General features: G+C 33.4%; 1 protein-coding gene across 2 annotated transcripts in view; it reads left to right on the top strand.

Annotated features, from left to right (window-relative positions):
* The window catches only part of LOC116340869 (protein decapentaplegic), a 17,265-nt gene extending 7,257 nt beyond the window's left edge, over nt 1-10,008 (top strand). For both annotated transcript variants that reach the window (XM_031767595.1, XM_031767594.1), the window contains exons 3-4: nt 6,493-7,008; nt 7,831-10,008. In XM_031767595.1, the coding sequence (XP_031623455.1) occupies nt 6,507-7,008; nt 7,831-8,678 (1,350 nt within the window). In that variant the 5' untranslated portion in view covers nt 6,493-6,506 and the 3' untranslated portion in view covers nt 8,679-10,008. The remainder of the gene's footprint in view (nt 1-6,492; nt 7,009-7,830) is intronic.
* The last annotated feature ends 3,639 nt before the right edge of the window (nt 10,009-13,647 follow it).

The raw sequence follows: 13,647 nt of genomic DNA, 5'->3' as shown, positions 1-13,647 counted from the left end.
AGAGAGAGAGAGAGAGAGAGAGAGAGAGAGAGAGAGAGAGAGAGAGAAAAGAATAGAATGAAAACTTATTGAAATAACAAATGAATCAATCAATTTATTTCGAATAGAGTAACAATACCGGCGTTGAGTCATTGCAATGATCGTCACCGAGTGCAAAACGAACCGATCAGAAAAAGATAAATAAATAAAATAACAATTTAGAACTGAGTGAACAAGCCGTAAAAATGTTTCTCTTAAAAAAAAAAACGAATCAAGAACAAAGAATGAAAAAAAAAAACACTTGAATTCACGACATGAGGTCTTTTCATCCATACATTGTGTGGTCTTTTATGTGTGTATAGAAAGATGCAACAGTCCATCAGCAGAGATGAACAACACAAAAAAGTGTTCTTTGTTCAGAAACGTGAGCGCATTCAGTTATGTTTTTTTTTTTCGTTACACATGCCAATGCGCACTGGCATTGACTTTTTTTGCAAACCATACACACTCACATTGGGTTCAACCCATTGAAAATGGACCAATTAGATTTTGTATTACAAATAACAACAAAAAGAAATAATTTACTTTTATTAATACAACAACATTATTAAATTGTGATTTTTTTTGTTTACTTCTCGACTGTGCAGCACGCGATCATATCGCATTATTCTTTCCTTTTTTTTTTGTGTGTGTGTGTGTGTGTGTGTGTTCGGTATCGAAAAGAGCGATCTAATTTGAGCACAATGGAGGATGAAAAATTAATCATATCGTTATTAAGTCATAACTTATATGCAAAAGGGAATATTTTCTGGCGTACCCGGTTTTTTTATAAGTGTGCGTGCGCGCGATCGTATGTCATTTCCAAATGATGGATTTCTATGGGCACCACCATTCGATTCGAATTAATGTGCAAGAAAGAAGCAAAACACACTCGCTCAAGAGTTCATTCTGATTTTCATGCTGATCGATTGTGCGAGAAGTCGTAAATGGCAGCAGCGAGAGAATAAAAGGAAAAGAACAAAAACAAAATAATATTTATGTTTGTGAATCAACAAAATAATGTTAATACACAAAAAAGAATACAAACACAAACAAGCGTTGAAAAACGAAGATCAAAAAAACAATACATGCGTAAAAATCGATTGGTTTTGGAACGATTTTCATTGGTCGATGATCATTTAAACAGGAGGGGTTTGTTCAACACCGTTCCACGATTCAGTTTGGCTTTTACGATTCTATCTCAATTCTTTTATCCAGTCAAATGATGCGAGAGAATCGGCTGTTTGTATATGCATTCGGTTGTTGTTGCTGTAGAAAAAATGAAAAAGAAATACAAACTGTCGGACAATTCATAGTTCTACTGCTTGCGCTCGCGCACCGACAAAAAAAAAAGTAGAACAACAGCAATGAAGCAGACGTAAAGAAATCAAAAGGAAAAGAAAAAGAAGGCCATATATTTCGAATGATTTTCCTTTGATTTTTGACCGAGAATTGGTTACCAAACTAAATTGAAGAAGACCACTGTGGAAGAACCGATGGCGCATGTTTGAAAGTTAATTTCCTTCATTCGCGCATACTCACACGCACATAGACGGTCACATACACACACACACACACTCATTCACCTTAGACCCATAATCGGGATATAAAAGTATGCGCTTTTTCTCTCTCACATTTTATTTACTTATCACTTTTCATCTTACATTTGGCTTTACAGGCCATCGCATGACATTGTCTCTCTGTCGTTCGCTTTTGAACAAAAAAGTCATAATTCTTTTATTGTTTCAAGTCATTTATTTTGCCTGTATTGGTTCGTATAGAAATTTTTGTATCTCTCTAGTTTCGGTTCCTTGCAGTTTGTATAGTCGTGATTTTCGTATATTGTACTTATTTCTACCTTACCTTTTTTTCTTCTCTCCCATGCGTCAAACATGTATTGGTATCTCTTGCCGAACATTTTTCACTTCGGGATTATCCGTGCACGCGAGCTCCTGTTGTTATTTTTCTCTCTGTCTCCCTCTTCCTTTGTTCATTTCAATCTCACACACGTATTCACATTTGCACTTATGCCTTCACTCACACATATGCAAACCATCACAAGCACAGCACATACATTCATGTAACGAACCGAATACACACACACACACACACGAACCGAAGTGGTATGCGCTTGGAGCTTAAGCTTACGAGCCGAGTGAATGCAAACATTGTCATGTGATTTTCAAAGCAATGCAATAAAAAGAGAACGACATACATATTGACAGTCGAAGTGCATATGAGCGAGACAAGTGCTCTGTGAATGGCAGATGAATAAGAGGGTAGAAAGACATGCACAGGCAGAAAAAGAAATGCACACATAAACAAATAAAGAGAGGAGCAAAGTATAAAAAAAGGTGAAAGACAAACAGAACCAAGAAGTCTAGTAAAACCAATTTTCAGTTTGAATTTATAATTCAGTTGTTGAAGACGTTGTCTAAACGTGAACGGAAATTTTTCACACACATAAATACAAAATTTTATTAAGTGAACTTCGGAACGAAGATTAATTTTCTTTTAATTTAATTTTTTTTTTTATTACGAAAATATTTTTCGACGATTTTTCGACGCAAAATACAAAAATTGAAATAAAAAAAAACCAGCATCGAATTTCTACGAATTTTTGAAAGAAAATGAACTGAAGTGAAATTTTACGGAAAAAAACAAATAATTATGAATTTTCATGGTTTTATTCAAATCGCTAAAACGACTCAATGAAAATAGTTAGAGAGTTATGTGAATTGTGCAGAAGAAAGAACTGTCTCTATAAAAAGAAAAGTGAAATTGTTGAGAGTGAAATTCAAAAGAAAAATCCACAACATTTAACGGGAATAAAATAGTTTTCATTTTTGTACATTTTTAAAGGTAAGGAGACATTTTGGCCGACATCTTTTTTTTTTTTGAATCGACTTTGACCAATTTTAGTCAAAGCAGTTTTCGTTATGAATGAATTTTTCAAATTTGAATAGTACTCTCCAATTCATTCACAGCAACATCAGTCTATATAGTAGTCTCTATCTACACTTCCAATCAATAGTAAATTAAATTGAAATAAAATCAATCAACCAAAAAAAATCGTTCGCATTCATCTTTCTGCACATTCCAAGTGTTTTTTACGCAATTTTTTTGCACCGATTTTATTCAGAAATGCACTTTGTTGATTGTGCCCCGAAATCGTACTTCGAAGAACTTCATTTGGTTTATCAGTAATATTTATCGGTTGATTGTACTTGTGTTTATCTGATCACAGCGGTGCTTTAATTGCTTTTTTACGCATACATTTTCTATGTGGCATTTAAACTCTATTTCACATTGTGTTTTCTCGATAATCATTTAAAATGTTTCTTAAGAAGTAAGAGTAATTACCGAATTTATAAAATAGATTTTGTGCAAATGAACATTGAATTCCAAAAACTACTTTTGGCCGAAAATTCCCAATGCATTGTATGCATATCAGCATATCACTTTCTTTTATCTTTAAAAAAATGCTACACTTGTTCGACGATTTATCTATTGTTTGCGGGATTGTTAAAAAAAACTAATTCTTACAATTAATGGTTATTTAGAGCATTAGAAACATTGGTATTTAGTCGGCTTTTCATATGTTTTGGATTAAAAATGGTTTCATAGGAGTATTACTTTTTTGTCAACGAGTCGAACATTTTTTTCTGAATGCTCTGCATACTCTCTCTCTCTAATTCTTTTTTCCTCTCTCTTTCTCCCTATCTATCTCTGAAATAGTTCTGCACACTTGAAATCAATTTGAAAAAAAATAATCGCAAACATAATAAATATGATTATGGTTTATGTGTTTGATTGATGCGACATTATATGCACGATCGGATCTAGTGTAATCACTTCACTTGTTTCTCTCATTTCATTTCCATTCTCGCGTAATTCACTTTTCTGTGCGGTTTTTTTGTTTTGTTGATAAAACAAAAAAAAAATGATTGCCGACACTATAATTGTAACGGAAAATGCAATTAATCTTTGTAAAGATCGCTTTTCTAACTCTTACATTGTGCTCGGTAATGTTTATGTGAATGCATTGAATGTGCTGAAATTATAATCTATGTTCAAAACGTTTCTGCCGCAAAAGGAAATCAACATCAATGCGATTGTCCTCATGCTAGAATTTCGCCAAAACCAGAAAATGCGAAGCGTGCATTCATTCACGCACACAATTGATTGTCTGTTGTGCTATGTGTAGTTGCTTCTTTTCGCCGACATGTTTATTTTCTCCAGCTACAAAATTGGCAGTAATCATAATTATCATGTGTGAGGTATCGAACTAAATGCAATAAATGTGATAAATATGATTTTGTTCCGTACACACCGTGCTCAACAAATATCTCACTATCTATCTGCCATATGTGGTTCATGCGCTTAAGCGAGCAACCATTTAAGGAATTTTACTAGTGCAAAACATAGCAATTTGTGAATGAATGCTCGTTTCAAGCAGAGCACATTGCAATTTGTGTGATTTCATCCGCACATTATATGAAGAAAAAAAATATACACACGAGAGAATGATGCACGGGATGCTGCATAACATAATATAAGCGTTTGCATTCAGTTATGTTGTTGCATGCAACATGATTGAACGCGCGCACTTGGTTCATATTTCCACACTTGCCATGTCCGTCTTCCATCCGGGATTTTTCCTCCCTGTCTCTGTCTCCGCTCCTCAATCTCCTTTAAATTGGACTAATACAATGTGCAATTGAACAAATGATGGAAAATTATAAACCTATTTAAGACGGTTAAACATTATTGCTTTTAAATTATAGTTATTTCATCGGGAGATTTCAAATAGTTTCGGCTTTTTGTCTTTCCTCTCTGTTATTTTTTTATATGTACATACTGTTGTTGTTTTTTATTATCATTTCACAATCACAACTGGTGATTGCTTGTGTGTGCTTGATCTTGAAATGCCGACTTTACAAAGCAGATTGTGGATTGAAATAGGAACAAAAAACACACACACACACTGCTTGAAAATTGAAGATATTGATAAAGAAACAATCTTTAAATTCATCAATTCACATGACGGCATGGCTAAAGACAGAAAGAAGATGAGGGAAAAAACAACAAAGTTACACCAACCGATCAGCAAGACGAAATATAAAAATAGAATAGAGATAGAAAAAGATCCGAGAGATAAAGCGAAAAAAAAACAGCAAATATGCACAACCATAGTGTGTCGGTTTATATGTACATTTTTTGACAAAGAACAACTTCAAGGCGGGAATCAGCAGCAACAACAACAGCATAATGTATACGGCAGGCGCAAAAGGCAACATCATCAATATTTACAAAACTACCTGTTTTATTTTCTCATTTGGTTTTCTATTTTTTTTTCATTTCCTTCTTCTTCAATCCTCGTTATTACACACCGTCACACTATTGTGTATTGAAAGGCAACAAAACAAAATAACAACAACAAAATATATTCAATTCGTGTGTTCCTTTTCTAACATGTCAATGTGCGTTTGGTCTTTGTATTAACAGCATTAACTGTTGTTACGGGTGATCGTAAATTAACAATGTCCGTCCACTTCACACTGAAGCACACACACCACACATTCCAATATGTTTTACACGTGAAATTGCAGTTTTTTTCGTTCTTGCTGTTTGTGTGTTTTTTTTTTTTTGCTTTGCTTTGTTTTATATCATACCGTATTAGGTGACGATTCAAACATCACAAAAATAACAAACTCTACATGCATGTATATATTGTATGTACGGTATGATAATAATAATAATGGTTCTCGGAATAAATTATACTATGCAAATTTTACCATTGTCATAACACCGAATTGAGGATTACGAATAATGGTAAAAATGCTTCATCTCTTGCAAGATCCTTATGAAGAGGCTTGAAAAGCCAACCAAAACAAAAATACCATTTACAATGGAGCTATAAAATTAGTAACAAGTTCATCTTGCAAACAAAACAAGTAACTCAACGATATACAGTGCATCCTTTTCACACATATGCATGTTGTACGCATCCAACGCACTCTTAGTAGCACACTAATTCCTTTTCAAATAGAGAATGTACATGAGAAAGACAGAGTGAGAGAGAGAGACAGAGAAGTAAAATGAACAAACAAAATGAAAAGAAATACATCGACAATAACAAAAAGAATGTAGCAAAGAATAAATGAAAAAAAGGTCTTTTTTGGTTTGTTACAAAGTCTTAAAAACCTGCACCGACTATATGCTGTAAAAGATGCTGGGTTTCTTAATAAAAAAATAGCTTATTTTCCATTACACTGTAGTAGTTTTTTTGTAGTGTTTGGGCCTACTCAATTTTTTTTTGTATTCAAGTGAAACACACAGATTATATGTAGATATTCGCGATTTGCAAAACATACCATATTGTTTTTTTGTTCATTCATTGTTTTTTACCTAATGTATGTAAATTTTGCAAAAAAAATTAAAGTTCAGTATTTTTGTTTCTATTCATTACAGAGGTGCAAGCGATCATGCAGGCGTATATATATCTAATCGTTTTGCTAGTGACTTTACAGTGTTCTGTACGGGCCGCTGGCTCAGATACAATCACAACAACAGAAACTCCTATACACACAACGGATAGTGTAACACAGCAAACAGAGATCACCACTTCACCTACACATTTAGACAATAATTTAATAGATAGTGATAGTAAACAAATAAATGAAAATGAGGCGATCGAGCCGCATTTCATCGAAACAGCATCAACGGAAGAGTCAACGGCGCCAGAATCAAAGCCAACACCAGTGATGGATCATGAAACACAAATCAAAGTTGAAAAGAATTTGCTCACATTATTCGGACGATCAAAACGGCCCAAACCAATTGATCGAACAAAAGTTGTCGTACCGGAAAATATGAAAAAACTGTACGCCGAATTGATGGGCGACGATGAACGCGAATCGGTAAATTTACCAAGACCAGGATTATACACAAAATCAGCAAATACTTTACGATCTTTTACACATGAAGGTATGTAGAACGATATCATAATAATAAAAGTAAAAGTATAGTCGAAAACATCACACATTTCATAAGAAAAAATTCCGTACCGTATACACATCTCATATGACGTTCGCGTAGAAAATAAAAATACTTATCGATTTGTGTCTGTCGTAAAAATAACAACTGTTTCGTGTGCTTGAATGAATTATAAATTGAATTGGACCCGAGAAAATACTGATTACTTAAGATTATAATTTATTTATATAAAAAAAGACGTCCCAATCTCGTTTTATCGGATAAGATAGAGCAAAAGATGTGCATTAAATTGTCATTAACGTGTTGTGCTGTTTCTTTTGTGAATGGATTTGCCATATTATTTTTGATTTTTATTATTATTTTTTTCATTCGATGGGCATATAAATATCAAAAGCAAAAAAAAATAGAAAGAAATAATATCACAAATTCCTTAATTCCTTTGTCCACTTTATCCGCGAATAATGATGCATAATGATGAGCAATAAAAATAACTTTATACCATAAATCACAATATAATACTACTTACTGTCAAAATAAAAACAACATCGAATAAGGCGTGTAAATTTTATTGATGAATCTTGCGAATTGTGTTCCGGTTTGACTATCCACCGTACGATGCAAATATAAACAACTTATCGGAGTGCTCATTAGATAAAATATAAATCTGCGCGCAATCGACTTATGAGATGTGTATGTGTTGGTATCTGCGGTTTTTTTTTACATTTCAAATTCAACTGACACACTATGATAATTTTCTACGAAATATACTAATGTTCGAATATTGTTCTTTTTCCCTCCCCCTCCCGTTTTTAGAAAGTAAAATTGACGAAAAATTTGTGCATCATCATCGTTTTCGGTTCTATTTCAATGTGACCTCGATACCGAAAAGTGAAACATTAAAAGCGGCCGAATTGGAAATTCAACGTGATCCAATTGCGGATGAAAAGAATTTACAGCAAAAAGTGCTCGTCTATGATATTGTGCGGCCGGGTATTAAGGGTAAAACTGAACCGCTATTACATCTCATCGATACAAAAACGGTTCAAATCAATGGATCAAATGCAATTAGTTTGGATGTAAAATATGCGGTCGATCGATGGTTAGCAAATCCAAATGAAAATTATGGCATTTTGGTAGAAGTGGTGGTTGGTCGTCAACAATTACCGCCAGCACAGCGTCACATTCGATTACGAAGGAGCGTCGACGATTCGGATGATAAGTGGTCAAAAGTGCAACCATATTTGATGACATATTTGGATGATGGCCGTTATGATCAGCGTGTTATTAATCGCGTGAGACGCAAACCAGGTTCATCACGACGAAACCATAAGCGACGCGAAGGACGTGAATTATGCCAACGTAAACCGCTTTACGTTGATTTCAGTAATGTTGGCTGGAGCGATTGGATTGTAGCGCCAGCCGGTTATGATGCATATTATTGTCATGGTGAATGTCATTTTCCATTTGCCGATCATTTGAATACAACAAATCATGCGGTCGTACAAACACTTGTGAATTCAATAAACAGCGATTTAGCGCCAAAAGCTTGTTGCATACCAACACAATTAAAACCGATATCAATGTTATATTTGGATGATCAAAATAAAGTCGTTCTAAAAAGTTACCAAGATATGGAAGTTGTTGGTTGCGGATGCCGGTGAAATAAAAGAAAAAAAAAACCGGCCAAAATCATCATTGATCAAATTGCAAAAAAAGAATAAGCATATCGAACTGAAAAAAAAAACAATAAGATTTAAATTAAACCAAATTCTCAATTGAATTTGATCACATTTCAAATGGGACTTTTATTGTTTTTTTTTGCATCGAACGAACGAACCGAACCGAACCATCCATCATCATCATTTCACTCTGACTTATTGAACTGAGACATTATCACTAGTTGATATTCGCACATTTCTCACAATTCACTCGCGTTTGTATGCATATTTTTAGTGCGTCTAACGTTCATGAAAAACAAAATACCGGCCATAAAACAAACGTGATACCATTTTTTAAATATATATGGAATAAACGTTGGCAATCCGATTGAATTGTGCGAATTCAAATCTCTTGTTCATAAAACACACTCCAACCGGCATAACAATAATGACATTTTGATATTTATATATTTTGTATAAATTGAATCTTAATTGTTATTAAAACCACCGAATCAGTTAATGCTCAAAGTTAAATTAACCAAGTGAATTGAACTGATTTCGTATTGAAAAGAGTGATGGAAGATAAGATTGGAAGAACGAAATCGTAGCTCGTTTGTATCGCTTAATAATGTCGCTAAATAAAATACGCAATCTAAGATGAATAATAACAACAACAACAAATAACAACCACGAAATTGAACGACATAAAAATGACCCGCGTCTACCGTGTAGCTTTATAACCAAATCGGCTCAGCCAAATAAATGATTAATTTTAGTTTGTAGCACATTTAAAGAAGAAGAAGAAAAAAAATGAAAATAAATTACGAAATGCTCACGAGCATTGGAATCATTGTAAATTTCGAATCGATGTTATAGATACTGAGTCATTTCAATAAACATTTCAAAGAAATTCATATTAATCTAGCACACACAGAGAGAGAGAGCACAATGTGAAACGAACTCTTTTGAATACTCGATTTACCGGCTTGAGAGGGTGGCATCGCGCGGTTATTTAATTCATTGGTTTCTATTCAATTGGCAAAGTCCCTATTTACATTATCATTTTAATTGTGATTAAAAAAACAATGAAAACAACGCGATGCACTCTCTTTACCTTCCCCCCATCCAAAATTGTAATGTAAAATATAGAGTAAAGAAAGCAAACAAAAATATTGAATAAAATGCATTTGGATTAATAGCAACCATCGTAATGTTATGATTTTGATCGATATTATACTGTAAATAAAGAATTGTTCATGATTTTGTTTCGAATTTTGTTCGAACCTTTTTTTACGATTTAAATCTCATTGAATACGGAAATTTTGATTGTTCGGAAAATTAAAAAAAAAAATAAATGAATTTGTGTTCATTGAGATCCACATAGAGCTTATGAATCAAAATGTGAGAGTTTAAATTGCGGTATGATAGTTCCAGTGTGTGTATGTAAATATTATATTCAATCTAGAATCGCTCTGTAATATGATTTAGCTAAACTGTAGGAACGAAAGAAAAATTTCCATATAAAAAAAATCATGTGCATTAGATGTATAGTCCTTCAAAATATGCAATAAAATAATTGAAATAATGCTAAGAATATTCATTTATAGATTATTTGAAGAAATACAGACAAAAATCGCCCATTCAACAACAATAAATAATCTTTCGAAATGATTCCAAGAAATAGAAATAAATTTATAAAAATTGAAAATGTCAACCATCAAATTATATGAGATTAAGACAAATAATAGATGCAAGTATTGTAAAATGTATAGAAATAAGATGATAATAAAAAAAACATGTTATTATATATACACAAATAAGGACATATTTATTTCATTAAAAAATTCTGTATCAAAATCTAAGTGAAATAATTGGCGTTTTTCTTACTCTTTTTCACTCAAAAATTAACGGAATTTCAGCATTGAAGCGAAAGGCAAGGGTAAGAGTTCAGGAGAACATAAACCAGAAAGAAGGTATGGTATTGTACAAATTTGCAATAACTCCAAAGCCATAACAGTAATACACACATCAGCAAGAGTTGCAAAGGGCCGGAAAAATCAACAGCAAATAAAAGCATCGAATGGCCGCCCATGAAGCATTTTTTTATCGAACGTATTTTCGTAGACATAGCGACCATTAGTTGTCCTGCTTCAAAATCATACGCGTGCGATGTGTTCAGACTTCAGAGTTCTTTTCCACACGCGCATCCATTGGGATATTTCTTTTGTGCTTGTTGTTCTTTGCTTATATGATCAAAATGATGATGATGATGATGATGAGAAGAATCAAAGTTGTGCGCTAAATTTTTAAAGCAAAACCGTCTTAATCTTTGGCTCGCACGATAGTTGAGTGCATGTGTGTATTGTAGGTATGATGGTGGTCGTTTCGTGCACACAATCCACGATCCACAGGTCATCCGCTTTCACGATTCAAATTGATCCAAAATGCAACAATATTTTTTAAGAGCAAAAGTTATATATTGAAATATTATGTTAATAGGAGCCATATCAAGAACATTTCATGTTCGTTCTCTCTCTCTCTCTCTCTCTATCTTTCCGTTCTTTCTTCATTGACTCATATTTATCTGTACAGTGTACACTTTGCCGAATTGCTGTGATTCACCGTTCATGCGATAAGTAATGTTGAAAAATACGATGATTTATATTTGATAAATGATCGTAATTCAGTTGAATTTATGTCCGCGATGAAATCCTTTGTACACGATTAGTCTGAATAAACACACACACAATCAACGATTATTATTAGCATTCTCTTGGTATCCATTTAGTGAATGGACACTTATATCATTTGGAAGACAGGAACCGGTCGTACAATGAGAGGGTGGTCTATGATTCATTTGATAGTAAATGAAACTACTGTCACTGTATATGACAAAGATCAATTAAATTATTTATTAAATCTGGTAAATAAACAGAATTTCAAAATACCATAGATTTGGGATATTTCTGTTAAATCGAAAGACGAAAATCAATGGTATGATGACATTCAATTTATTGGCCAAATGAGATATGACGTACTTGGAATAATGGTCCATTGGTTAGAGTTGAGAATAGTATCAATCGCATTTCTACAACGTTTTGAATGTGCGCATGTATGTCATTTATTAGTTTATTAACGGATTTTAAGTCTACAAGCTGAGAAGATTTTTTCATTCATCTTCATTTGATTTGCTTTGAATTGTGATTTTTTTTCGAAATAATTCAAACAAAATAAAAGGTGGTGTATAATTCATTATGTGTTAATTATAAATCAATATTACATAAAAGATTAACGAATGTGTTGATAAGGATCAATTGATGGTGACAAATATTTGTGATTAAAAGACGCCATTAAATTAGTTTCAGTTACACCGACAAGATTGTTTAGTATTTACTATTCATTTCAACCTCAAATCCTATAATACAATCGACGAATATCAAATTGAGTTATTTGAGCATCTTTTTTTGTTCCTTTTGACTGAACAGACACACCACCACATATTTTCAACGAATAAAGCATTTGATGTCAAATCTTGTTCGACCAGAAGCACTCGATTAACCACAATCGGACAGACACAAAACATCAAAATGTTTTCGATTACTACGACGAAATTTGAGCGCTCACTGCATGAAATCAGAAAGAAAGAGAAATCAAAACAGAAAAAAAAATGTTTCACGGCTTGCTTATAAAGTCATTTTTGTGTTTCATTTTCGTTACAGGCTACTCTTCGTCTGTTTCTATTCGAGATCAAATATTTCCGATTAGCAATTTACCTCTTTTAAAACGAGATTTCGTGTGTGTAACTTACAAAGAATAAAAAACCAACCGAGCAGGAGAGAACATTTCAAAGCAAAGAAACAGATAAAAAAAACGAAAAGAAAATCAAATTCATTCTCATATAATTATAACAAATATAAAAAGGATAAACATCTTTATATAAATACACGCGAAGCGAAATCTGGAAAGTGTGTGCGTGCATGTGTGTTTTTTTCGTTTGTTTCTATTTAATTTATACGAAATATGATGAAGAGATTGAATGAACGCGCAGTTGGTTACTGGTTTGTTGCGCGTATCTTTTCGTTTCGATATATATATATAATTTACAATCTTGAGAGATTCGCGTAGCGGCCTAAAAAAGTAGAAGGAACGGTCACATCACGGGGATAAAAGGCAATCGTTGTTTCTGTGTGTGTTTTGTTTTATTTTCTCGCTGACTGTCTCTCTCGCGCCCCCATTTGGTATTCGGTTTGTTGTTTCGGTCGCTGTGTGTGTGGCTATGCCATTGGGCACAAAAATTGAAACGAATTCAAACGAAGCGGTCACATGAAAATGCCAGGAAGGAGTACTCCATTCTCTACACTCTGATGATTAAATTTCCAGCTCTCTCGCTGTTTTTATACATTTCTGTGCGAACCAAAAATAACTAGCTGACGTAAAGAAAAAAAAATTCGATCACAAGGAAACCAAATCTCATACAAACGAATTCGATTTTATTTGATGTGAAATAACCTGTGAAATTATGCTATTAACAGCATGAAAAACCACCATCCAAACACAAAGACTGGTTATTGGCTCTCTTTCATTCATTCTCATCAAATATAGCAAAAGAAGAACATTGACATGTTCGTTTAAGTTACTATACCTCTAAAAACATACGATCTGTATAGAGTCCACAATGTCTGGTTAAAAATGTTCGTGAATTTAGTCGACTTTTACTTTGCCATCATGCCCAAAAGGGAAAAGTATTGGATTTATTTGGCAAATTACGTCTTCACCGAATATCATAACATAGAACTAGCCGGCATACTGGTGTTCGTAATGTGGCGGCTGGAGAACGAGAGTAAAACGTTCCACTACATCGATAAACTCCATTCTTTCACTCATAAAAAAATCTTTATGTCAATAATTAGTGCTGATGTCTACGCACGGAAACTAAATATTTTCCTAAAAAAAAACAAATTGCGTTGAGAAC

This window comes from Contarinia nasturtii, unplaced genomic scaffold (genome assembly GCF_009176525.2).
Source record: "Contarinia nasturtii isolate CC-2019 unplaced genomic scaffold, AAFC_CNas_1.1 Cnas_scaffold_695, whole genome shotgun sequence".
NCBI lineage: Eukaryota > Metazoa > Arthropoda > Insecta > Diptera > Cecidomyiidae > Contarinia > Contarinia nasturtii.
The sequence above is the reverse complement of the archived record's forward strand: the minus strand, read 5'-3'. Positions and strand labels throughout refer to the sequence as shown.